Consider the following 25508-nt stretch of genomic DNA (forward strand, 5'->3'; position numbering starts at 1 on the left):
AATGGATTTTTTCTGCTATTGAGTCATTGGGTGGCCTTGGGCAAGTCCCCTTGCTAAGCCTCCTTTCCCTATTGTAAAGTAAAGACTAATCCTGTGCCTCAGAGACGAGCTCGCCCACTGGAGGGCAGAGCAGGGTCTACTGAGCTCAGGAGTGAAAATGCCACTTCCAAGGTGTGAGAGCAGCTTGTCTGACTCTTAATTAAGACCTGATGGCTTAATTAGAAGAGTGAGATGAGGGAGTGGTTTGTTAGTGGGGAAAAACACCTCTCATTTCTAGGCCACCTGTCCCTGCTCAGGGCAGCAGAGCAGTGGTGGCCACAGCACTCTCTTCCATGTCCCAGATGAAAAGTCTGTGTGGCCTCAGCCTTGCTCCTGGTCAACCACATCCCTTAAGGTACCAGCTTTTTCAGTCAAGGCCAAGAAGGAAGCAGATATGGCAGCCAACTGCTTACCTCATTGCATCTCAGGCTGAAGCAACTGCATGGGATAGAGCAGCAGCAGCTCACGTGGCACTGCCCACATCGTAGTCCTGGCTGCAAGTCTTGCCCAGCTGGGCTGGTCCATGGGGAGCAGCTGTCTCGGGCAATGAGGAAACACCCAGATTCCAGGCTGAGTCAGCGCGCAAGCGATTCACCAGGCACTTTCCCTGCACGTTTGCCCGACAGGCTTGGCTGAGTGCCTGGCAACATGGCTTCCCACAGGGGCAGAGCAGGACCTACCTCTGTCCCCATATCTGTGTCTAATACATACATACATACTAGTGCCTGGCAGGTGTGATAAGATTAGCTGGGGTGTTCCTGCTGCCAGAGCACATGAGGGCTGGAAGAAGGAAATTGCTAGGAGAACACAGCAGAGCCCCTTTCTCCAATAGCAGTGATCTGAGTCAGGGCTAGCACCTTTCACCACATAGAGCAAAGTGCATGCATTTGCATTAGCTGTTGCCTGTGCCTGGGATGACAGCAGGGCAGCTAGCGTGTTTATTGGGCTAGGTGCAGAGGTGACTCAGATGTCGGTAGAAAGTATACCCGACTAATGGAAAACACATTACACACCACAGCTATGTAGGTAAGGAAAAGCAACTCCCAGCAGATAGAGGTGACCACTCCCTCCTACTTCACCTTGTTCCTGTTCCCCTTCCACAGAAGTGGCAGAGTCTGGTGATCCTAGCTCAGCAACTTTGGTGGAAAGTTCCCTCTACCCTGTGACACAACTAGGCCTCACTTCACAGCTGCAGATACCCAAACTAGTACACTAGCTTAGCCCTATTCCCAGGCAGTGGCTCAGAGCAGCTGCCAGCCTGTGCTGAGAGCAGGAGGTCCGGGGAGGAGGGGGTCTGGCTACTCTCCACCATCCTGAGTTGGCTTGGAACAACTCGGCTAAGATAAGCAACCCAGCAAAGCCACCTTGTCAGGATGCAGCCCCTCTGATGCTTTTACAGATAAAGCCTGGAGCTTGACCTATCTTGTGCAAAGATATCAGGGGAACTAGCATCCTCCCATCAGCCAAAATCCCCCACTTCCTTTCCTGCAGCCTAGTACAAGCCATGTAAAGAAAACCCTCTTCAGGACCCACTGATTATATGCTAGCTCAGCTGCTCCCAATCAGCCCTCACCCCAGCCAGAAACACCTGGCCTCTGACCCTGTATCACCAGTCCTTGATTTCCATCCCCAATTCACTAGGAGCAAGGACCAATTTCTATCCCAATCCTCTCTCAAGCAGATTTGATCCTGCACACGATGAAGAAAAGCAGCCCAGAGAGCCTCACTGTGCTCTCAGAAACCAGCCTGTGCAGCCTATGCGCCATGGCAGGGCTCCCTCCTCTGGCAGGAACTAGGACTCGGTGGACAGGGTTGCTGTCCAGCAGCAAATCAGAACCTGAGCCACAGACTGCGCAAATGGGTCTCAGCACCTGGGCTTGCAGAGAGAATAAATACAGATCCCTTGAGATTCTTTCTGGTGTTTATTTGAAATATAAAAAGAGATTGTGAGCTATCACAGTGTCATTCATACACACAATAAAACCTCCCCGAGGGAGCAGCTGTTGCTACATACAGGACTGGCAGCTAGTCCAGGCTGTAAACATTTAAGGTAGGGACTTCCTAATGCCCATAGCAGTGGGAGGTAGGGCAGCTCTGAGAGCAGAGCAGGGAGTTCAGGACAGAAGGGAAGGGGACCCCCAGAGGCTCTGGACAGCAGGGCTTGGAGATCTCAACGGGATGGCTACAGGGGAGCGGGAAGGTCCCGGGGAACCTGCTGTGTTGTAGACATGCACCAGAACATTACCTTGAAACCTAAAATCCTTCCCTTCGTTGAGGTCTTCCTACAGCATCTCTGTAGACCAGGAGGCTGAGGCCTCTGAGTTCAGCTTGTTCACACAGCAGAGAAACCTGGTGAATGGCCAGAACAACAAAACCAGGCTTCAGTCTCACCCCCTTACCAGAAATGGGTAGGTTTGGCTCTCAGAGCCCAAGTCTCCTGCTGCTATTGTCAGGACCCTCTGGCTGAACCAGTGCTTATTGCCAGAAGCAGCTTGTGCCCAGTAACCAGATTCCATCATGATTTTCTGTTTGCAGAAGGGCCCTTATTACTATTGCAGCAACACCCAGAATCATTTGTGGGTATTCAGGCTCCACTGTGCTGTATGTTGTACGCTCCATACTCTTCCTGAGAGACGGCTGTTCTTTTGGGGGCTGGGTTGTCAGGCAGGCTACAGAAAAATATGTTATGCTGCTCTCTCAGCTGCAATGTCTGGAAAAAAAAGGTCCATCCTACATAAACTGAGATGTGGGAGGAGGGTAAAAGGGGGGTGGGGGAGGCATAGGGAGGTGATGGAGTGGGAATGGAGTTAGCAGCTTTATTAATGGAGACCAACTGGATTAATTGAAGACAAAGAGAGTAGCTGTAAGAGGCCTACATCTTACAGCCTCTTTGCTGAAGACTTGATCAGTTCAATGGAGGCATTGTGGAGACTGAGCAACAGGTAAGCAGCAGAGACCTGTTTCCACCCGAGTGCTGGTGAGTAAAGACTAGACCCAGTGCATGTGAACAGCCACAGGAACACACAGCACCCTCTGGACTTTTTTCCTCTTTCCTGCCCCCAACCCTAGCTGTTGTAGCAGCACTTGTACAGAAGGCAGAAGTCACATGCTAAGGATCAAGGTAAACACTTGGAGAGAGGCTGGACTTTGGAAAGGGTAGCAGCTGGGAAGATAAAAGCTCCCAGGGAAGGAAAACAGGAGTTGGGCTACAATATAGCATCCTTCACTGTACTGAGAACTCTACAGAACATGTCCAGGCCCTGTTAGGTGATTCAGTGAATGAGACCATAAACATGAAATTAGATGCCATGAGCAGTGCCTGTCCCCCTCTTTCATAGCACCTGCTTCCCCAAACCCTACCTGCCATGTAAACATAGAAGAGGGATGTAGGTCACAAAGGAGGTTGCTATGTTCAGAGGTGCAAGACAGCCATGTTTTCCCCAGCTGGGGCAGGGTTAGGAAAAGGAAGAGCCTATATGCTTTCAGGAGGTTTCTTAGTCCTATGGGTGCTCTGCTCTGAGGCTTCAGGGGCTCACTAACTGCTATGTCATGCTACAGATCCTAGCCTTTCATTTCAAAAATTAACTTTGACCCTTTTGGTCACAAGGAAAAACTCCCCCCTGTCCATAATGTCTGCAGGCAGCTTGAACAAGAGCTCAGAGGTAGGAATTGCCTCCTTCACTCAGTAGGCCAGCTGAAGTGTAAACATTGTGTAAACCCATGAGGGATGATCGTACCATGAAGAGCTGTGCCAGCCACAGTTGTGAGGTCTCATTTTGATGCCACAAGCAGGCAGGGCACTGGCTGTGAGCAGAACTAGAGTATACCATCATGGGTGATCCAGTCTACGCCTGTGGGACAACCAAGCAAGAGACTGGTGGGCAGGCAAGTATCCTGGTACCCTCAGTGCTCAATGGAGTGTTAAATGAAAACAGTCTTCTTCCCACAGCAATTGGCCTTCACCCAAGTCAGGCAAAAAAGAGCAAGGCCATCCCAGCTTCCAGGTGTGCTGCCCAACTGTAGAGGGAGGAGCACACTGAGCCTGACAATGCCCCAGGCACCCAGAGAGCAAAGCCGGAAGACTGGCAGATCACTGGAGTTTCAGGGCAGGAATAGCAGCAGCGTAATGCTGTCCAGTGAGAGTAGGAGAGTAGGTGCCACTGGCCTCTAGAAAGGCCTGTGTCAGGGTCTCTCTCTGTCAGACACACAGACAGTCTGTCCAAGTGTTTTGTCAGCATCACAGTCCCTGCCAGAACTGAGGTGCTGAAGAGTGATGAGTCTTAGACAAGAGCCATAGCCCTAGAGGGACCTGCAGGAAGCCTGGGACCCACAGAAACTCAAGTGCTGGGGCTGGGGGCCGCTTTCTGCAGCACTTGGGTCCCTGCACTATTCCCCGCCAGAGCTCTGGCAAGGGGCTCAGGGGGAGCTGGAGGCTAGATGAAGGTGGAGTCCAGCTGGCTCGTTTCATGGTTACTGCGGGCCCGTGCCTCGAAAAGCTGTTTGATCAGGGAGGATTTCTCCTGCTCCAGCTGGGTGATCCGCTCACTCTTGTCTGTCACCTCCTGCGCCGGAAGAAGAGATGAGACCTCATGAGGGCAAGGAGCCAGCTGAGGACAGTAAGCTCCTCCTGGAGTCTTGCCCGGCCCAAAACACCTCAGATGTTCAGTTCTCCTGAACCTGAGGGTGTTCCAGTTAGCCAGAAAGCAAATTTTGTGCTGGGGAGAGATGCCACAGCTGCTGCCCTGGAGAGCCCCCACTGTCCTAGCATAGTATGAGCAGCCCCAGCTGTTGTGGGGGCTCCAAGCATCTCTGCTGCAAAGGATTCCTCTCCCACCCACACCCTTCTTAGTCTGCTTCCCATTCGCAGCCTCTCTGAGACGGTCCCTTCCCCACAGCCCCATGTCTCTGGCTGCCCTGCCCTTGCTTTGCCCCAGCTCCTGATGTTTCTCCACTGGGGGAGGAACTTCCTAACCCACCAACACTAACCTTTGTGAGAAGCCGATTTTGCTCCTTCAGCATGTTGATGGCTTGCTGGTTCCCTGCCAAGGCAAGAGATGCTGTGGGGACAGGAGCAACCAGTCTGTTCACCACTGATGATGGGGAATTCAGAGGCTAGAAAGGGAATGGGGAGGAGTTAATCTTTCAGTCTGACCCCAGTAACAAGAAAGGGTACAAGACTTTTCACTTGAAACCAGGAGCTCGCTTTGGAACAAGACACAAAAGGACTGGATATAGCCAATGCTCAGAGGATGACTGATCCATCAGTGCACTGCTGCTATGGAAGAGGCAAACAGGATCCCAGCATGTATCAGCTACTGCCAGTAGAGACAGGGGAGTACTAGAAATGCCTCTATACAAGGCATAGGTGGCAGTAGGGAGGGCCTAACAGGGCTTAGCCCCCCCAAATGCAGGGTAGAAGTAGGGCCACAAGGCAGTTTGACCGAGGGCTTCCAGCAGCTGCAGTAGTGGTGGGAAGGGAGTGGGGCTGGGGTTAGGGTTAGGGGAGGAGAAATCACTGCATAGCCAGTGGGGAATGGGACTGAGCCATGGGCAGCTTGTCCAGGGTGCATGGCTCCTGTTGATAGACCCCAGGAGGCATGGGGGCATGTGCCCCCAGATCTGCGTGGGGCAAGGCAGGCTGCCGTTGCAGGCTGGGGCTGGGCTTGTGCCGGGCTCTTCCCAGGGATGACTCGGAGCAGGGTGGGCACGGGAGTCCTGGGGGCTCTGCTCCCTCTGGCCCAGCAGCGCAGCCAAGGCAGGCCCCATTCCAGCCCCTGGCTCCGGCTCCTGCCCCTAGGCGATGTGGGGCTGGAGGGCAGCAGATTCCTTGGTGCGGGGAGTGCCAGCACCAGGCAATGACCCTGGGCACAGGGGAAGGGGTGGCCCCCGATCCTGGGCCCAGCTCAGCTTCCTCCTGATCTCTGCCTGGTCATGCGTGCTCAGCCCCTCCCACCCAAAAATGTTCTCCCTCCTCCTCTGAAGACACAAATAAGGCTTTCACTAGGATGCTGGCTGAAATGCTGGTCAGCCTGGAGTAGGTGCAGAGGGCTGCAGGAAAAAACAAGGAAAGGAGAGCCTTTTTGGGACAACACAAAGAGCTTGGGTTGGTTAGCCCAGTAAAACTAAGGCAAGGGAAGGGCTGTCTGTAAACAGAGCTAGGGGCAAGCAGGGAGGGGGAAGAGCTGGTAGAAGCTACAGGACCGTGGTAGCACAAGGGTGTGACCTAGCCATGTGGCAGCTTAAGCCGGAGGTTGGTGGAAGACTTGTCACCATCAGCAGCAAGGTTCTGGAGCAGCCCTGAAATAGGAGTAGCAGGAGCCTGGGGGGGAAGGAGAGCCTTTTAGGATGGGGTTGGATCAGTTTGTAAGCAGGGCTGCATGATATGATTACTGGAAACCACTAGGGCTGGGCTCTGCCTCAGGAGATCCCACCCCCCCCCTGCCTTTCTTCTTCTTCCTGCTTGGGGCCACTAGTTGGTCCTGCCTCTCTCTTCAGACCTGCCTCCTGCAGGTAGTTCATTGCAAAGCCCTGCCCCAGCAGAGGCCCTGATATTTCAGTACACACCTCAGCCAGCAGAGAGCACTGCAAGATCACTGCTAGGCCCATGCAATCTACCTGTACTTAAAGAGATTTAGAGTGCTTCAGCCTTCCCCATCTTCCACCTTCCCTGGAGCAAGGATTCTGCTTGGCTGAAAGCAGCAAGGGGAGCAGGGTCAGGGCTGCAGGAAAGTAAAGAGAAGGGAGCAGCTTGGCTCCGACAGGATGGGTGTAGCTGAGTTACACCCCCACCCTTCTCTCCCAAGGTACAGGACTCCCATCTTCCAAGGGTGCCAGCAGCCCTTCCCCTCAGAGCTGATCTCTCCTGGGCATGCAGGGGAAAGAGGCTCTAGAATCTTGCTCCAGACTAGAGCAAACAAGTCACAGCTCATTAACTGGCATCACAGGGAACTGCCAGACTGTCACATCAGAGGCATGTCTAGCTCAGCACCCTGGCTTCGACAGTGGCTGGTCCCAGAAAGGGGCTGGAGTCCTGCAGTACAGGATGTTTTAATTATGGACTTCATGCCTAATCCCTTGACAGATGCTGCCAAGATGCATCACTCTGGGACACACTGGGGCTTCATGGACTGGTTTGCAAATGCAGCTTATGTCCTGGCTGCATTAGATCCAGTGCTCTCCAGGTGCCACCTCACATCTCTTATCTGAAGCCCTGGGTACCCCTGTGGTCCTCCATAAGCTCCTACTGCTGGTCTGATCACTCTATCCATGGAGCTTTTGGCACTGCAGTAGAGATCAATGCAGGCTGCCACGCCTGGAACAAAGGGCCTGGCCTTATAGACACACAATGCTCACCTTCCCCGAGGTGGCGAGGAGCTCAGAGAGGCAGTGGATCACTTCCTGCAGCTTAGGTAGGAGGCGGCCCAGGTGGCTTTGGCTCCCTTCTGGGAGGAAGTCCTGAGGACAGAAACAGGGGTTGGCAAGCAGAACAAGGAGCCAGTCCCCAAAGGTTCCAGTTGCTGCCGCATGTGGACAGAAGAGCCCTTTGGCTGTTGTAATATCTGCACATGTCCCTTATCACAGAACTGATTGCACTGGACTTGTCCCCAACGGCCAGGCTGGCGTGCAAAGCAGGGAGGGCACAGTGAGTCTATTTCAGCCAGTGCTGACCTCAGGCCCTGGATGGAAATGTGCTTTCCTCTAGCCAGCAGAGTGGTATGGGTATAAAGGAGCCTCCTCTGGCTCCTACCCAGTTACAAAGTCACCAGGACACAAGATCTGCCAGAGCACAAAGCCTAGGCAGCTGAGCAAGGCTGCAGAGGTGCATGTGTACATGCTTAAGAAAGGGGAGACAGGGATCCTTCTTGGTGCCCATAGGGCAACCCTGCCATGATCTGGGATGGCAGAGCTAGCTGGGCTGTCCATGGGCATTAGGGATATCCTTCTCTTTATCACACACTCGCTCTCACCATTGAGCTGGCTTGGGCTATGAAGTTTCACCTTGGTGGAAGCAGCACTAAGCCTCAGCAATGTCAAGGGCCAATGCTTGCACAGGGGCTGAGTGATCTTGTAATTGGCTCCCACAGGGTAGATCAAAGCCAGGCAAAGCAGGGCTCCCTGTCATTTACTGTCAGGAGCTGCTCGGCTTTCATGAAATAAGAGAGGGGAAGATGATCTGACCTGCTGTCTCCCACAGCTCCTTCACAAGCAAATGATCCCAGCTGCCCCGACCCCCTCCTCAGATGCATGTCCACATGTGCCCAGCTCCTGATTTGTGGGGCATGCTTTTGAGCACACCTGACTCAGCTGCCCCTGAAGCCAGGGCACCTGGGTGCAATCAGAGCTGAGTGTTTCTGAAAACCCCACCCCCCAGCTCCACTGGACCTTCCAGGGAAGGTGACATTAGAACACAGGTCCTTTCCAAACTTGAGGCCTAACCAGACCCAGCTTCTGCCAGGCAGGGATGTGCCTTGGCAAGCCAACCCCCAGAACAAACCCTAGACTCACATTGTTGGCTTTGTTTTTGCCCAGGTATTTCTGGTGTTCCTGCACCATCTGGATCTGCTGGTGGTACCACTCCCGGACACGCTCCACCACCTCCAGCCCCTGAAGCAAGACATCCTTTTCCTGTTCCAGCTCCTTCATTTGCTTCAGCTGCAAGACAAAACCCATGTACCCTTCATGCCCCATCATTAGACCCAAAGGCCATAGATCATATACACGTCTACCCTAGGAATAAGCTGCTATCCCCTGGAGCAGACCAATGCCAGGTGTTCAGAGACAGGCCCATCACCCTCTGCTCTGAAGCCATCCATGACCTAGCGGAAAGCTCGAGTCACTCCAGCTCATGGGTCCAGCTCAAAGCCACGACAAAGCTTCACTCTGTTTGACCAGGAGCTGGTTCTAGCCATGGCACAAACAGGAATTCAGTTGTGTACTACACAGATGCCTCATCTGTCTTGAAAGGTGGCTCCACCCTCTTCTTGAGGAAATATCTGGATGCAACTCGTCTAGACACATTTATGTGCTCAAACTCAGTGGGTGTGTCTACACATGCATATTCACGTGCAGCAATACACTCTGGTGCATATTGTGCCAGAATTTATTGCTCCTGGGCACTGTGTTTACATGTCCATCCGGGACTGCAGCACATTGAGCCTGGTTGGAGCAGCCCTGGCTGGCAGAAGGCCCAGGGGGGTCAGCCTGCCAGCTCAATGCACTGTGGAGGGGCTGGCTGGGGCAAGAGGGTGCTTCAGTGTGGGGCTAGCTGACAGGCAGCTCCCGCACTGAAGCACACTTGTGCCCCAGCCAGCCCATCAGCATTTACATGTGTTGCTACAGAGTAAAAAAAACTTTGCTGTGAGATAATACTTGTATTTACAGGTACTAACCTGTGGCAGAGTTTTTTGGTTTACTCCAGCCTAATAGCCCCGCATGTGTAGACGCTGAGATGCGTCTTGTAGAGCTAATTAGACATCTCAGCAGTAAACATCGCATGTAGATGCACCTAGTGTGGCCTTTTCACTGCACTTATGTTTCAGTGACCTACCAGTCCAGCCTAACGCAACAGGAGGCCCTGTGACTTCTACAGACCTGGCAGAAGCTGGACCACCAGAGAGCATGTTCTTCCAATGAGGGCTTTCCCACAGCAGATCCTTGCCATATAAGGAAAAGGTTTCTCCCCCTGGTTCATTCAGATGCATGTCACACAAGCTTGGGAGAATCATGACAGGTCTCTTCCTCTACCAGACTGGGTGAGGTCTATTGCTATCTTGCAACAACTTAACAACAGGCTGATTCAATAGAAAACCTTGCATTGAGATCCCAGCTCTACAGCCCAAGGAACCACAGCAGGAGATCCACCCCCCACTTCTGCCTTAGGAATAGTCAGAGGAAAGGATTCCCCTTATCACTTTGCTGAAACCTGCTATTTAACCTCCAAGGGGCTGTGCTCTGATTTCAGACAGTCCATTGCTGGAGGCTACAATTTTACAGAGATACTTAGGGGAATTAGGTGCCCAGATCCTAATGAAAGTCAATGGGCTTTGTTGGCAATCCCAGCCTTTATTAATTTAACTCAGCATTTTCTAACTCTAGCTGCCTAACTGTAGACAGCACACTCCCACTTAACATGAATGTTACAGGCTCACACCAGCATGCTGAAGGTGTATGATCTTCCAGGAACACTTGAGCTAAATGCACATGCTAAAAAACTAAAACAAGGTTATGTTGGCCCCTCTCATATCAGGAGCTCTGAGAACCATCATCACCTTAACTCTGCCCCACCTGAGTTGCAGTCAAATATTCTCAAAACAGAGCAGAAAACATTGCACAGGCTTCTATACAAGAGCTGGACTTTAGGTGGTTGCCTAGTGACTTTGGACCTTTGGGATGAAGTCAGTCACTTAAGGTTGATGGTGCCATGGACACTGTTGACTTGGACCCGCCATGGACAGAGAAGAGTCCTAACCTCTGGAGAATGCAGAAACAGGAGGCCCACCATGGTCCACAGCATCCTTGAGATAGGACTCAGCCCTGCGCCAGTGATCTTTGTTCCCAGGTGCAATGAAAAATCTTGGCAGCAAAATGGCTGGAGCGAATATTTAGCGAGACAAACTTTGGGTGTAGCTCAGGGGTGGGTATAAAGCAGCTCAGTGCTGCCCAGAGGCTGCAAGTAGGTCACCAGCTTTAATCATGATGAAAAGGAAGAGTAATCCCTAGTCACCCAGGGAGGAGACATCACCCAGGGAGATATCAGCCATCCGGACAGATGGGGCTCACATGTATGCATCTGCAACAAGGAAGAAGGAACCCAAAGCGTGAGGATGAAAATGGGATACAAAGAACAAGCACCCTAGAAACCAAAAGGTTGTAGATCTCCCTGACAAGAGACAATGCCAAGGTATCGTATGGCTCGGGGCTGTTATTTAAGCACCAGCAGCTTGGAGTTGCTCTGCTTTGGCTTTTGTTCTCTTGGCAGGGACAAGACATCAGATCTGGGGGAGTGTGATAACTCCCTCCCAAGGCAATTCCTAGAGACACCAGAAGGACTGGTGCCTGTAATAGGAGAGTAGATGGCTCTCCAGATAAAGCCCAGGCATTTCCACCATCCCCCTATGCTCCAAGCACTCAGGAAGGACAAAAACATACAAAATGGCAGAGGAAAATACATGAGATTCTCTCCCCTGACACCCTTCCTTGGAGAGGGACAGGCGGGAGGGTTTCTGAACATCATGCGTTTCATTCCCAAGGGGTTGTAGCCTAGTCCCACAGTCAGCCCGGGCGTCCTGTCCCTCATCCCAGGACCTGGACCACTAGCGCCAAGTCTGGGAGCCCAAGCCCTTGGGCTGTTCTTCAACCCTCATGTGAACTCATCACGACAGCAAGTGGCCCAGGGACACCTGCATGTGAAGACAGAGCCAGCCTCACTGACAAGCTCAAGAGAGCTTTGGTGTGGAGCCCTCAGCACACCTCTCTGACACCACACACAAAGGACTTAAGAGACTAGGCACGGCTCAGCTCACAGCACTAAAGGCAACAGATTCACACACCACACCTGCTTCCTTAAAAGAGGGGCAAACTGGAGGGTGACCAGCCAAGCCACTGCTTCATGCAGCCTGCCAGGGATACCTCCCCAGAACACCCCACTGCCACCCATTCTAGCCCCATACACAGCCCTCCAGAGCTGCGGAGCAGCCAAGCTGACCCAGTCTCTCTCCCTCCACACATTGAGCCTGGTTGGAGCAGCCCTGGCTGGCAGAAGGCCCAGGGGGGTCAGCCTGCCAGCTCAATGCACTGTGGAGGGGCTGGCTGGGGCAAGAGGGTGCTTCAGTGTGGGGCTAGCTGACAGGCAGCTCCCGCACTGAAGCACACTTGTGCCCCAGCCAGCCCATCAGCATTTACATGTGTTGCTACAGAGTAAAAAAAACTTTGCTGTGAGATAATACTTGTATTTACAGGTACTAACCTGTGGCAGAGTTTTTTGGTTTACTCCAGCCTAATAGCCCCGCATGTGTAGACGCTGAGATGCGTCTTGTAGAGCTAATTAGACATCTCAGCAGTAAACATCGCATGTAGATGCACCTAGTGTGGCCTTTTCACTGCACTTATGTTTCAGTGACCTACCAGTCCAGCCTAACGCAACAGGAGGCCCTGTGACTTCTACAGACCTGGCAGAAGCTGGACCACCAGAGAGCATGTTCTTCCAATGAGGGCTTTCCCACAGCAGATCCTTGCCATATAAGGAAAAGGTTTCTCCCCCTGGTTCATTCAGATGCATGTCACACAAGCTTGGGAGAATCATGACAGGTCTCTTCCTCTACCAGACTGGGTGAGGTCTATTGCTATCTTGCAACAACTTAACAACAGGCTGATTCAATAGAAAACCTTGCATTGAGATCCCAGCTCTACAGCCCAAGGAACCACAGCAGGAGATCCACCCCCCACTTCTGCCTTAGGAATAGTCAGAGGAAAGGATTCCCCTTATCACTTTGCTGAAACCTGCTATTTAACCTCCAAGGGGCTGTGCTCTGATTTCAGACAGTCCATTGCTGGAGGCTACAATTTTACAGAGATACTTAGGGGAATTAGGTGCCCAGATCCTAATGAAAGTCAATGGGCTTTGTTGGCAATCCCAGCCTTTATTAATTTAACTCAGCATTTTCTAACTCTAGCTGCCTAACTGTAGACAGCACACTCCCACTTAACATGAATGTTACAGGCTCACACCAGCATGCTGAAGGTGTATGATCTTCCAGGAACACTTGAGCTAAATGCACATGCTAAAAAACTAAAACAAGGTTATGTTGGCCCCTCTCATATCAGGAGCTCTGAGAACCATCATCACCTTAACTCTGCCCCACCTGAGTTGCAGTCAAATATTCTCAAAACAGAGCAGAAAACATTGCACAGGCTTCTATACAAGAGCTGGACTTTAGGTGGTTGCCTAGTGACTTTGGACCTTTGGGATGAAGTCAGTCACTTAAGGTTGATGGTGCCATGGACACTGTTGACTTGGACCCGCCATGGACAGAGAAGAGTCCTAACCTCTGGAGAATGCAGAAACAGGAGGCCCACCATGGTCCACAGCATCCTTGAGATAGGACTCAGCCCTGCGCCAGTGATCTTTGTTCCCAGGTGCAATGAAAAATCTTGGCAGCAAAATGGCTGGAGCGAATATTTAGCGAGACAAACTTTGGGTGTAGCTCAGGGGTGGGTATAAAGCAGCTCAGTGCTGCCCAGAGGCTGCAAGTAGGTCACCAGCTTTAATCATGATGAAAAGGAAGAGTAATCCCTAGTCACCCAGGGAGGAGACATCACCCAGGGAGATATCAGCCATCCGGACAGATGGGGCTCACATGTATGCATCTGCAACAAGGAAGAAGGAACCCAAAGCGTGAGGATGAAAATGGGATACAAAGAACAAGCACCCTAGAAACCAAAAGGTTGTAGATCTCCCTGACAAGAGACAATGCCAAGGTATCGTATGGCTCGGGGCTGTTATTTAAGCACCAGCAGCTTGGAGTTGCTCTGCTTTGGCTTTTGTTCTCTTGGCAGGGACAAGACATCAGATCTGGGGGAGTGTGATAACTCCCTCCCAAGGCAATTCCTAGAGACACCAGAAGGACTGGTGCCTGTAATAGGAGAGTAGATGGCTCTCCAGATAAAGCCCAGGCATTTCCACCATCCCCCTATGCTCCAAGCACTCAGGAAGGACAAAAACATACAAAATGGCAGAGGAAAATACATGAGATTCTCTCCCCTGACACCCTTCCTTGGAGAGGGACAGGCGGGAGGGTTTCTGAACATCATGCGTTTCATTCCCAAGGGGTTGTAGCCTAGTCCCACAGTCAGCCCGGGCGTCCTGTCCCTCATCCCAGGACCTGGACCACTAGCGCCAAGTCTGGGAGCCCAAGCCCTTGGGCTGTTCTTCAACCCTCATGTGAACTCATCACGACAGCAAGTGGCCCAGGGACACCTGCATGTGAAGACAGAGCCAGCCTCACTGACAAGCTCAAGAGAGCTTTGGTGTGGAGCCCTCAGCACACCTCTCTGACACCACACACAAAGGACTTAAGAGACTAGGCACGGCTCAGCTCACAGCACTAAAGGCAACAGATTCACACACCACACCTGCTTCCTTAAAAGAGGGGCAAACTGGAGGGTGACCAGCCAAGCCACTGCTTCATGCAGCCTGCCAGGGATACCTCCCCAGAACACCCCACTGCCACCCATTCTAGCCCCATACACAGCCCTCCAGAGCTGCGGAGCAGCCAAGCTGACCCAGTCTCTCTCCTTCCACTTTCCACAACCCCATCTGCAATGCCAGACAGACAGAAGGACAGCATGGGACGTACCCACAGAAAAAACTGCAAGGCCTTGGCACTGCATTGGCTGCTGCTCAGAGGCACAAGGAGGGTGCTGTATGTCGCAAGGACGCCCATCCAGCTCCGGCCGCAGCTCTTGGCAGAATGCTCTGCCACGGTCCCTCTGGGCCTTGCCCAGCTAGCTAACGTGGTGACCAGAGTACAAGACAGTGTCCTGCCTGCTGGTGGGACAATGCCATCTCTGCTCTGTGGAAGGATGGGGTGCATCAGGCATGCCAGCAGCAGGTCGCAGCTGCTGGAGGAGGTGGTTTCCAGGATGGGAGGAAGAAGAGTGGCCCCTTTCCACTTAAATGGGGAGGGCAGAACTTGTGGAGGTTGCCACCAGGTTGCTGATGAATACGTTTACCTCTTGTAAAAAGCTTCATCCCAGCTGCAGAGAAACCATGGGGGAACAGGCCGATCAGTGGGCTAAGTGAAAAACATGATAGCCAGACGCTCGCTGTCCTGGCTCCCACCCTGCCGGAGCCTCTGCATTGCCTGTGGGAGAGGGGCAGATCCTAACTCCCTCCTCTCCCCAGCTCATGGACACCACTGAGACAGGCAGGCTCGGGGCACACTTCAGCATCCAGCACCTTCTGTCCAAATACAGAAGCATTCCCTGGAGGGGCTGATTTGGTTTTAGGCTGATCAGTGAGAACATTCCACCACCCCTGCCCAAGGAAGGTGAAACTAGTGGTTACAGCAGCCGCCAGTCAGGGAAGAGCCAGGATCAATTCCTGCTCCACTTCCCCAGACAGCAGCAAGTGCAACCTCAGGCAAATCGTTTGGCAACTCTGTGCCGAGATCCCCACCTCCCAGTAGTCATGTGAAGATAAGTGTGTTTGGATGGCAGGGCACTCGGTTCCTGCAGTGAGAGGGGCTCAGGAGAACCACACGATGGGTCTCTCAAGGCATTGTCACCACTGCCACTGCCAGTTTGCCAAGGGGGAAACCAAGGCACAGAGAAGCAAGGGCAAATGACTTACTCAGAGATACAGTCAGGAACTGAACCCTGTTTCCCCAGTCCAGTGCCTTAACCCCAACCCACCCTGCCTCCCTCCTCTACCTCACGCACCAGTGACAGGGACCCACAAGGCTGGTCCCAGTATTGGAGAGCTGTGCGGACACTGGAACTCCCCCTGGCCCATAAGTCCCTCAGCGAAGAACCCCAGCTCAAATGCGGTGACACCAAGTGCCTGGTTAAGTTGAACTGAGGCAGAGCCCTCATCCCACAGCCTCCCTGAGCCACAAGCCTCTCCTAGTGAGATTCACTCAGCACTGCTGCAACACAAGCACATGAGCTCCGCATTCAGGCCTGCACCAAACCCTGCCCCCCACCTCCTGCACAGCCTGGCCAGCACGCAGTGTCATGCAGCCAGAAGCTGATGCACTGACCTAATCAATGCTACAAAGGCACCCCACGCACTCCATCAGCTCCACTCAGATCAGCACTGGGAGACTCGGTTGTATGCAGGATCCCAGAGGCAGGAGACTGCACTGCAGATAACAGTGCAGCCTACCCAAAGGGAGGATTTGCAGGCTTGCTAGGTGCATTCACCCTGCGTAAGGGAAGCAAGCTGATAGTGCCCATAGTGCCCTGCTATGTGGTAAGACTACTGTATGTGACAGCTATCTAGAGGCAGATATCCCACCCCAGTAAAGAGAAGCAGACTCCCCAGTCCTGCACTCACCAGCTCCAAGCAAATTAAAACAGAGGAGCAAGTCTATTTGATGCTGCTGGGAAAAGGGCTCAAAGAATTTGTGCCAGTTGGTGATCAGACATAATGGAGCCTTGCTTTGCCATGTTCTGTTCCCTGCCTGTTATGCCTGGTAACTGGTACAGAAGGTGGCAGAGGGGGCACTGTACAGGGGAGATTCTCCATCACTCACCTACAGATATTGCAATACAAAGAGACAGAATAGAGGATGTGCCCCTCTCATGTTTAAATCCCTGATCCAGCAATACCCTGAGCCCTGACAGAACTCTGCACCTGCACAGAGCACAGCTGACTTCAGTGATGTTGCATCTGGACCTGCGTGTACCTCCATCATTGAGAGCAGACGGAGGGCACAAATTCTGCCCCCTCACAACCCCAGAGCATTAGAGGCTGGTGGTACCATAGGCCACCACAAGCCCAGAGAGGCAAACTTAAACCCGACCAAGTTTAGAGTGCTGCAGGAGAGGAGAAACCTTGCAAGCAGCTCCGCTGCACATCACATATTAAAAGATTTCTCGTTGCAAAGCAGGAGCAAGATCTGACCATTAGGTGAGAAAGCCTAGATATCAAGCTACCCAAAAGTAGTTCAGCTATGAAGTGTCAGGGGTGGACCACAAATGAGATGGCAAAGAACCATCACCTACACAACAGGGGACAGCTGGGAAGGGAGAGCAGGTTTCCCTTAGGGTGGCAGGGCTGAGCCTGGGCAGGAGGGTGGAGGGGTGCACTGATGCACTTACAGCCCCTTTTGATCACTGCTCCACCTAAAGTTTAAAACCAACAACCTGGCAGTGGCAACAGCATCTCTAGTCAGGCAGCGCTGAGGGAGTCAACTGACTTCATGACTCTTTATAATCTACCTGATTCCTTCTAAACTCTTCATTCCACAGGCGTGAACAACCCTCTTTTTTATAAATGGTCTTGATGCTCCACCAATCAAGCTATTCCTTGTCCTGCAACTCTGCTGCCTGTTAGCCACTCCTGGGAATTAAGCCCCTATTTCACAACCCTACAGATTGTTTTTAACTCATTGCAATTAAAATATATTTGTTTTTACTTCAATCTTAAACTGAATAATATAACCCTAGGCCCCTATCAGTTTATAAAAGCTTCTAGTTTATTTTTAACAGGACAAAAATGTGTTGTATTATATGGGATGATGCACCTCACCATCTGCACCCTCTTTTCAAAATTCTAGGCCTGCCCACGAGCCAGGGTAGGTGGGTGGGTATCCAGGACAGGACAGTGCCCCTACCATGCTGTAATCCACACCATTGGTGATGGTGTGTCTCCGGTGTTCACCGCGTCCTCTCTGGTGTCGTCGACCATCTGCCACCCCCGCATCATTGCTCTCGCTGTGGGACTGTCCTATAGGCTTTGCATCGGCACCTGCAACACAGGAATCAACACTGTATTAGCCAGGCACCAAGACTTCCCCATATCTGTGGGGACCCTCTAGTAACTAGTGAGAGGGGCTGAGTAAGACAGATACTGCTTTCACTCAAAGACAGTGTGCAGACTGGGTTTCTCGCAACTGCTCACTGGGCTGAGGTCTCTGGCAAGCGCGTGCTCATAAATGTTATGTGGGGTTACACATCAGCCTCTTCATTCAGGGACTTGCAAGATCGCATGGGATTATGAGCTGAAAGCCCAGACCCATCAGCAGTTTCATTAGTAACAAGAGCCTCTCCCTATAAGTCAGAGGAAGCAGAATGCATACCTCTGCATTTGCTAATGAGTGTGCAGGGGAAAGGGAAGTAAGTCAGCAGCACTTCTGGGTTGAACAACTGAAGTGGCTGGTCCCAAGAGGAATGTGTGGCAGTGGGATGAAGAGGAAGAGCACACCCACCAGCTTGCTGCAGGGAAGAGGAGCAGAGGCCTCATGTCACCACCAGAAACCTGCTCTTCTCCAGCACATGCAAATGCCAGGTCATGTCCTTGCAGGCACCAGGGCATACTTGGCCCTGGCACCAATTACAGAAGCAGCCATGGGGAGATCAGATGCCGGCAACTCCCACCAGCCAGAAACTGAACCTTGGCCCGCCTACTCTCCCTAGCCAATGCCCCACTGCAGTTGGCACCCTAAAAGTATCTGGTCAGCTGCAGGGGTTGGGTGCTGCCAGGGTGATCAGAGCTCCATCCTCACCTGACACAGACCCCTTCACACCTCTAAACTGCTAGCAGCTTGAAGCCAGTCTTCCTGGCCCTATGCAGGCACACGACACCTTTGCTCACACCCATTACTGGGCAGCCAGATTAGACAGCCCTGGTCCCTTTGCTGCGTGTCCATTATCTGCTACCACACAAGTGACCTGTAGTACAAGTTGCAGGTCTGGTCAGAGCCGGGATGCTTTGCTCTGTGTCCTTTGACACAACTACTCCGGGCATGGTGGAGAAGGGTCTTGTTGTTCTGCAGTAGGCGATTTCAGGAAAGAAGAGCCCTGCATTCTGTTTAGATGCTGCTTCAGGTTGGCCACAAAGGACAAAACCCTTCAGAGACCAGGGGCTGCCTTCACACTGCCCTCAGCAGCCCCCAACCTTGCACTAAGTCGAGTAGGTAGGGGTGCGGGGGTGGGTTCATGGCAAATGGCTTTAGGACAGACTTGGAAGGGAGATTCGAAAGAACAGGTAGTGGGACTGGGTAGAGCTGGTTCACTGAGACAGTCCCATCAAGGATTGCCTGCTTGACCATATATGCGAGACTGGCAAAGCAGAGCCTGCTTGGCTTCACACCGCTTGTGACAGACTTTCAGTAAAGCTGGCTCTAATGAAAAAAAATCACGAGACTCCTGATTTCCAAGCCAAATTAACTCTGACTCATGATCTCCTGATAGAGAGATCAAATTTCGGGATTTTTTCTTCTGACACATGTACACGGTGCCAAGCTGGTAAGTCTGTGGAGTGGAAGATGGAGGTCCCCACAGTGAAGGAGGGAGTGTGGCAGGGACTGGGGTGAATGGGGCCCCAGGGCTGGGGAAGGCATGTGGCCCAGAGGCAGGCTGCCTGCTACAGGCTGGGGCTCTGCACCTTGCTGCCTTTGCCCCAGGAATCACGTGCACAAACACTTCAAAAATAGCATCTCATGATTTACATCACAATTATCATGATTTTTGACATAATGGGGTTGGCAATACTGGATTTTGGTGCTTGTCTCCAGTACAGGGCAGGCCGTTTCCAGGCGCTGCTTCATGAGACCCAACTAGACTATTATCCAATTAGACTCTGCATGCCAAGCTCTGCCTATGGCCCCCAGGCCAGCAGCTGCCTTGTGTCACCTTCCCCCTTCACCACCTCCATTTCCTCCTCTGCCAGCTGCAGTGTTCACTGCTATGATGGCCTTATTGTCCAAGAGGCAGGTGCCTCCTCCCAGCTCTGGCTCCAGAGGTCTGCAGTGCCATCCCCAGCCCATCCAGAGCAATCCAAGCTACCCCAAGGTTGCTTTGCAAGGGCCTGGGCAGCCTGTGTGTCACTGATAGGATCAGGGAGCAGACTGCAGAGACTGGCTCCTACTCTGAGAGCCTGGAGGCAACCATTCCAGTGGGCTTCCTTCTGAGGTGGAGAGGGCAATAAAGTTTAAACCAGGGGGTTTTAGAGTCTGCCTATTTCCCCCCCTGCCCTGCAGTAGAAAAAGTGACTAAAGGCAGTGATTGTGATCAATCAACCCAGCTCCTCCTTTGCCAGCAAGAGCTCTGCACTGCTCCCTCCTCTTTGCCATCACCTCCTCCTAAGGACACTTCCCAAAGCTCTGTATTCCCCATCCAATTCTGCTGCTTGTCTTGCCCATGTGAACAGAGCAGATCCAGAATCCAGGGCAGGGCTTTCCTGTCTTCATGGACACTGGCTGCAGGACCAGAAAGCAGTAGCAGAGGGAAGCTGGTCATGCCAGTAACAAGCTAAGGAAGCAGTTTAGGGCAGCTGGAGAAGAAACTCCACCTTGGACTTCCGACTATGCTCCCAGGGGCCAAGACCCATTCTCACATCCTCCTGTCCAGTGCTGGAGTTTAACTAGCTCTCTAGGTGCCTCTGGGGAATTAACTAGTCTCCGAAGAGCCTGTACACATTGGTTAAACTTGTGCCAACTGATGTGGAAAGCTGACAGCGCCAGACAGAGAAGGACACAGCAGACAGGATCTATGGACAGTGCTGCCAGCTGATTTGCCAATGTGATCCTGACTCAGGACACAATCTGCTGCAGCTATCATGTGCTGAGCAGAGTGATGATCATGCAAAACAGGAATGTTGGACTGCCTGAGCAATAAAAAGAAGTCAGGTGGGGACTGAGCCAAGATATCCCAGCTGATTTAACCTGGAGCCTGCTGTGTGATCCCAGGTTACCAGAAGGAGATGGAGTGGCTACTGAATCATTAGCTATTGCACCACTGTGATGCTTGATCTATGCTGTAGAGTTCTGCCAGCAGAGCTGCGTCAGCTTGAAGCATGAAAGACTGCTCCCCCTGCAGATACGGCTGTGTTGGCAGGGTCTCCTGGCACAGAAGCAGCCATGCTGACAAAGGGGTGATTTAGTCCCTCAGTTTCATTGTTTAAGGATGTGGTGTAGCCAGCCACTGCTCCTTCTTGCCAACACACACAGTATCTCTACTGGGGGGCTCCGTGATGTAGAAAAGCCCATAGCATCTCCAAGAGAGAAAACAGTCTTTGGAAAGCTTTATCAGCCTGTTATACCAGCTACCTTTGGTTTCCAAAGGCTGTGTCTATACAAGGAGAGCTCTACTGCAAAGGAATATTGGTAGAGTATACCTACAAAGCCAGGGGGACACAGCTTTGCTGAGAGCACTGTTCTCTGTACCACTACTGTAAAGCCACAGATATCCAAGTCACATAGGGGGAGCCCTCTGGGCTGCAAAGGAGAAGTTGGCTAGTAAGAGGCAGGTGCTCTTGCTACCTGTAATTAGGGTTTACTGTAGCTCCAGGGACTATGGAGAGCAAAGAACCTGGAAGAGCCTGTGTCTTAATCCCACCTGAGCCTCTGACGCACTGGACAGCCTCCAACAAAAAAACAACTGACCCCTGTGCCCCCAACTAATCCAGATGAAAGCCAGAAGATAAAGCAAGCAGCCTGCTGATAACCAGATGCTGCACTGAGGCCAGATTGTCCTGGGGGTAAAGAACCCAATCAGCAGCAGTTGCAGATGGAAGAGACCTTATTCAGGCATCAAGCCCCCTCCCCAATGATGTACTGTTGCTCCCTACAGAACATCTGCCACTGCCTTAACCATATGGAGTGGAGATCAGGCCACAGATCAATGACCCAACACTGCTGGGGCCAGATGATTCATGGCAGTTTCATACCTAAGCTGCCAGGCAATTAGGAAGTGAACTGCTTGGGGAGGGACCCTAGCAATTGGCTATGCAATAAGACTTAACACAGGACACCCTCCCATTTAACTGGCTCTCCTTCTCCTGGCCACTCAAGAAGACATCAAAGAGAAGCTTTAGCACAGCGAAGACAAACACCTTGCAAGTAATGAGCTGGGGAAAGTAAAGGCTGGTCCAGTAGTTGGGGCACCAGTATGAACTCAGCCAATATGAGTTCAGGTCCCTACTCTGCCAGATTCCCCACATGACTTTGGTCACATTTCTTAGACTTTCTGTGGCTCAAGCTCTCCACCTATAAATGGGGTGCTGGAGAGTCACTGATGAGCCTTGACCCAAGGGCACAGATACTTGTGCTACATGCCCCTACTTGGAGCTTTTCCTTCCGACGAATGAAAGGGACTTCATACCATACACAAGTAGGAAGGTTCAGGGGCTGGTACATGAACAGGCAACATCACCCAGGTAAATCCTTTCATTTAAACTCTGTTTAATGCAGAGGATGTTGAGGGAACTATTAATCCCTTGGCAGAGCTCAGGTTATTTCCAGACCAGCTCACTGGATGCATTAGGCTGACTATTTAAGGACCCATAAGGTCTGGGATTTTCTATTTTATTAGAACCCACAAGTGCTGGGCATGGCAATGACAAGACCTTGTGACAATACTTAGCACTAATCTGTAGCATGAATGCTTTCTAGTATAGGAAAGTATCACTGCCTTTATTTTAGATATGAGGAAAAGAAAGCACCTACAAGCTAAATGATTGGCCCAGTAAAAGAGACAGGACTATAAACCTGGATCTCTTAACTCCTATTCCTGTATCTTGTCTTTAAAATTCATCTCCATGAGCTCCCTTGGCATCAAAACATGGCACCAGCAAATCCAGCCCTTTTCCACAAGTCAAAACACTCAGCTCCTTGCTAATCAATCACTTTCCAGGTACACCAGTAGTCTCTATTCGAGTACTGAAAAGGCAGCTTCCCATTCTTGGCCAGACTTTTATACCAGCTGCTTTGTATCAGCATGGGCTCAGAATCACCTTCAGAGCAAAGGTTGTAGTCTTACTAGGAGTCAAGAGGACTCAGTAGAAGGTGCTCTTTGAGGCAAGATTGCTGGCACTGGGCATGGACTCCCACACCTAGCTGTTGAACTGTGGCACCCAATTCTGAAGAATTCCCCCACCCCCTTCTACCATGCAACAAATCCAGTCTTGTCAGCTGAATTCCTGCCTGGCTGTTTTGTGACAGGCAGTGGGGAAATGTCCAGCAAACTGATTAGCGGCTTAAAACCTCTGTTGTATAAACTATCACTGGCTCCACAGTGAAAGAGCTGGGATTGCAACAGGATGCTTTCCTGCGAAAGGTCTCCCTGTATGCACTTGGCATAGCACAGATAAGCCAGGCTTCTGTTTCTATTTGGACTCCATCACCCCTCTGCTCCAGTCCCAGATATCACCTCCTACCTGGCAAACACAAAATGAATGGGCACTCAGGGAGTTTTCCAGATGCCTGTACTACCAGCCAAAGAATGAAACACAGTAAAAGCCAGTTCTAAACTCACTAGTGAGATTCAGAGGCGATTCTTCCAAAAGTACTTTGCCAGCTCAGTCTTTCTGCCGCCCTGCCTGGCGAAGGGATGCATGTGCAGGTGGGTGGGGAAGGCATCCTTGTTATTCTAACCCCTCCTTGACTATTGCAAGGAGAAGGGAGATCTCCATCATTCTCTCCTTCCCGACTTGGTATTTTTGTTCCTACCAACATGAACAGAGGAGAGCCAAGTTCAGCTCAAAGCCGTATCAGTGTGAAGTCAACATGGTTCTTGTCAGGTTCACTCTGTCCCGCAGAGGTGGAACTAATCCGAGTCTTGCCAATTTAATTCTGCTTTTCCTTGGAGAAACTGGGGATGTGGGTAGAGGCCCTAAGAATACAGACTCCAGTCATGTCAACCTCCTCAGAGCCTAAGCACAACATCCTTTGCAATCAAAAACGGGCTGTGCAAAGAATATGAAAGCTTAAATTCTGCAAAAATTGATGCTTGGGCCCTCCTAAAAAAAGCTTCCCAGCTGCTGATGACAGCTACTAACTATATGGAGTTTTTAGTTATGTTCAGAGTCATTTCTCTGATGAAGCAACTGGCTCTCATCATAGATCCTCTCAATATATGTGAAAACCCAGATCATGCAGGATCCATCTGGAAGCAAAATGGAGCACAGAGCACTGCAATTAGGAGGCGAGATTGTGTGTCCACTACACAGAAAAAAGTGGAAGCAAACAGGACCAAACACCTGCACCAAACACCTCAAGAAGATAAAGGAACTAAGTTGCAAGGAATCTCTCAACATTATGTATACTGAGCTCTTACATAGATAGCACTTCCTCAGCAGATGTCAAGGCACTTTGCAAGAGGTGCTCTGCAACACTACTCCCATGGTCCAGGGGGGAACTGAACCCCAACGCCCCTACTCCAATTTCAGTGCTCAAATGATCGGTGGATTTAATCCCTCTTCTTGCCACATTTTCTCTCTGCATTAGGTTCTGAATTTCCCCTCTTCCACAGTCCTGCACTGAATTCCAGCAAGAAGTTTCACTAGGAAAACACTCATCTTAGGCTCCCAGTCTGTTTTGACCTCTCTCTAATAAAACAAAACTGCACAATTTGGAGCTTGGTTCTTCTCTTTGGTAGGCAGTTAGAAGAAAACAAGCTGGAAGGAAAACCTTTTATCACCCAGGGGGTCTTTTATACTTTCTGGCTGGTGGTAGCCTCTTTCAAAGACATGTTATTGGGGTAAATGATTGGATCTTATATAACAATTTCTATGTTCCTAAAAATAAGGGTAATGAAAGTGATTGACCTGCAAGTCAGAACAGAGCACTTCTCAAACTATAATACGCAGGTGATGGATGATGCATAAAGCAATCGCTGCTCCAGCTGTTAACCACATTAAAAGACAACTAAACATATGTGGAATACCTACCTAGTGTTACTTCTCCATTTAAGCAATTGCCGTAATAGCCATGGGGTTATTATGGGAAGGTAGATATATCTTATTGATGTAAAGGTTGGCATTATCACGATGTTTGCTAGCAAATTTATTTCTGCAATTCATTCGGTTAAAGCAGTTTCCAGGCTCCCACAGATGCAGAGAACAGTGATCAGCACTCCACACCCCGAGGTGATGTCACCCAACACCACCTTAGGCAACAGGACAACTGTGGGCATGTTCATGTTAAGTCCCTAACACTTCTTGTCATCACTAGAACAGACATGTCAACACGAGGAGGAACGTGGTGTCAGTGATTAATTGGGAGCTGAAAATCTGAGTGAAGTCTATACCATTTAAGACAAATGTCCAGGGACTTTTGTGAGCTTTATTTGCATCAGGCACTGAAGGAGAGCACTCATTGCCCAAGCCAGAGAGAGAAACAAGTCCGCACTGCCTAAAAACCAAACTAGCAGTGTGCAGCCAGACACGTCCTGGCTTCATAACACCCTCTAGCTACAGCACCTGCCTAAATCCCACAGAAGTTTCCTCCCCACCAGCACCATCTGGAAACAAAACCAGAGGGGGCCGATCCCACAATCGGATCTGGAGCTGGGCAGGAAACCCGCCAAACTAAAGTCTTCCAAAGAGGCACCTGGGGCTGCAGGAGGAGTAAAGCAACTTCACCCAGTAACCTGCCCCGGGATGGGATGCCCAACTCCAGTGAGGCACTGGGAATCCAGCCTAAATTCAAGACTGCCGCTGGGCAACAACCTTGTCCAACCCACCGGGGTGCTCAGACCCCCTGGCAGGCTGGCTGCACGACCCCTGCCCAAGCGCAGGGGAGGGAATCCCGGCCCCAGCCCCGCCCGGCTGGGGAACCAGCGCAGGTCCCAAAGGGCAGAGCAACGGGTCCGCCCCCCGAGCCAGGCGGGGAAGCAGACACGAGACCCGGGCTCCCCTGGCCCGGCCGGTCCCGAGCGGGGAGAGGCCGGGGGTCACTCACCTGCGCCCCTGCCCTGGCTCTGCTCCGGCTCGCGGGGCCCCGCGCTGCGCCCCCGGCGCTCCCCGT

General features: G+C 51.6%; 1 protein-coding gene across 1 annotated transcript; it reads right to left on the reverse strand.

Annotated features, from left to right (window-relative positions):
- Positions 1-1958: 1958 nt before the first annotated feature.
- On the reverse strand, positions 1959-25502 carry SAPCD2 (suppressor APC domain containing 2). The gene is made up of 6 exons (XM_025203062.1): positions 25443-25502; positions 17376-17509; positions 8545-8691; positions 7393-7494; positions 5026-5151; positions 1959-4601 (listed from the first exon to the last, which is right to left on the reverse strand). Exons 2-6 carry the CDS (start codon positions 17376-17378, stop codon positions 4473-4475), a joined length of 507 nt encoding a protein of 168 aa, XP_025058847.1. The 5' UTR covers positions 17379-17509; positions 25443-25502; the 3' UTR covers positions 1959-4472.
- Positions 25503-25508: the final 6 nt, after the last annotated feature.

This window comes from Alligator sinensis, unplaced genomic scaffold (assembly GCF_000455745.1).
Source record: "Alligator sinensis unplaced genomic scaffold, ASM45574v1 scaffold235_1, whole genome shotgun sequence".
NCBI classification, from domain to species: Eukaryota; Metazoa; Chordata; order Crocodylia; family Alligatoridae; genus Alligator; species Alligator sinensis.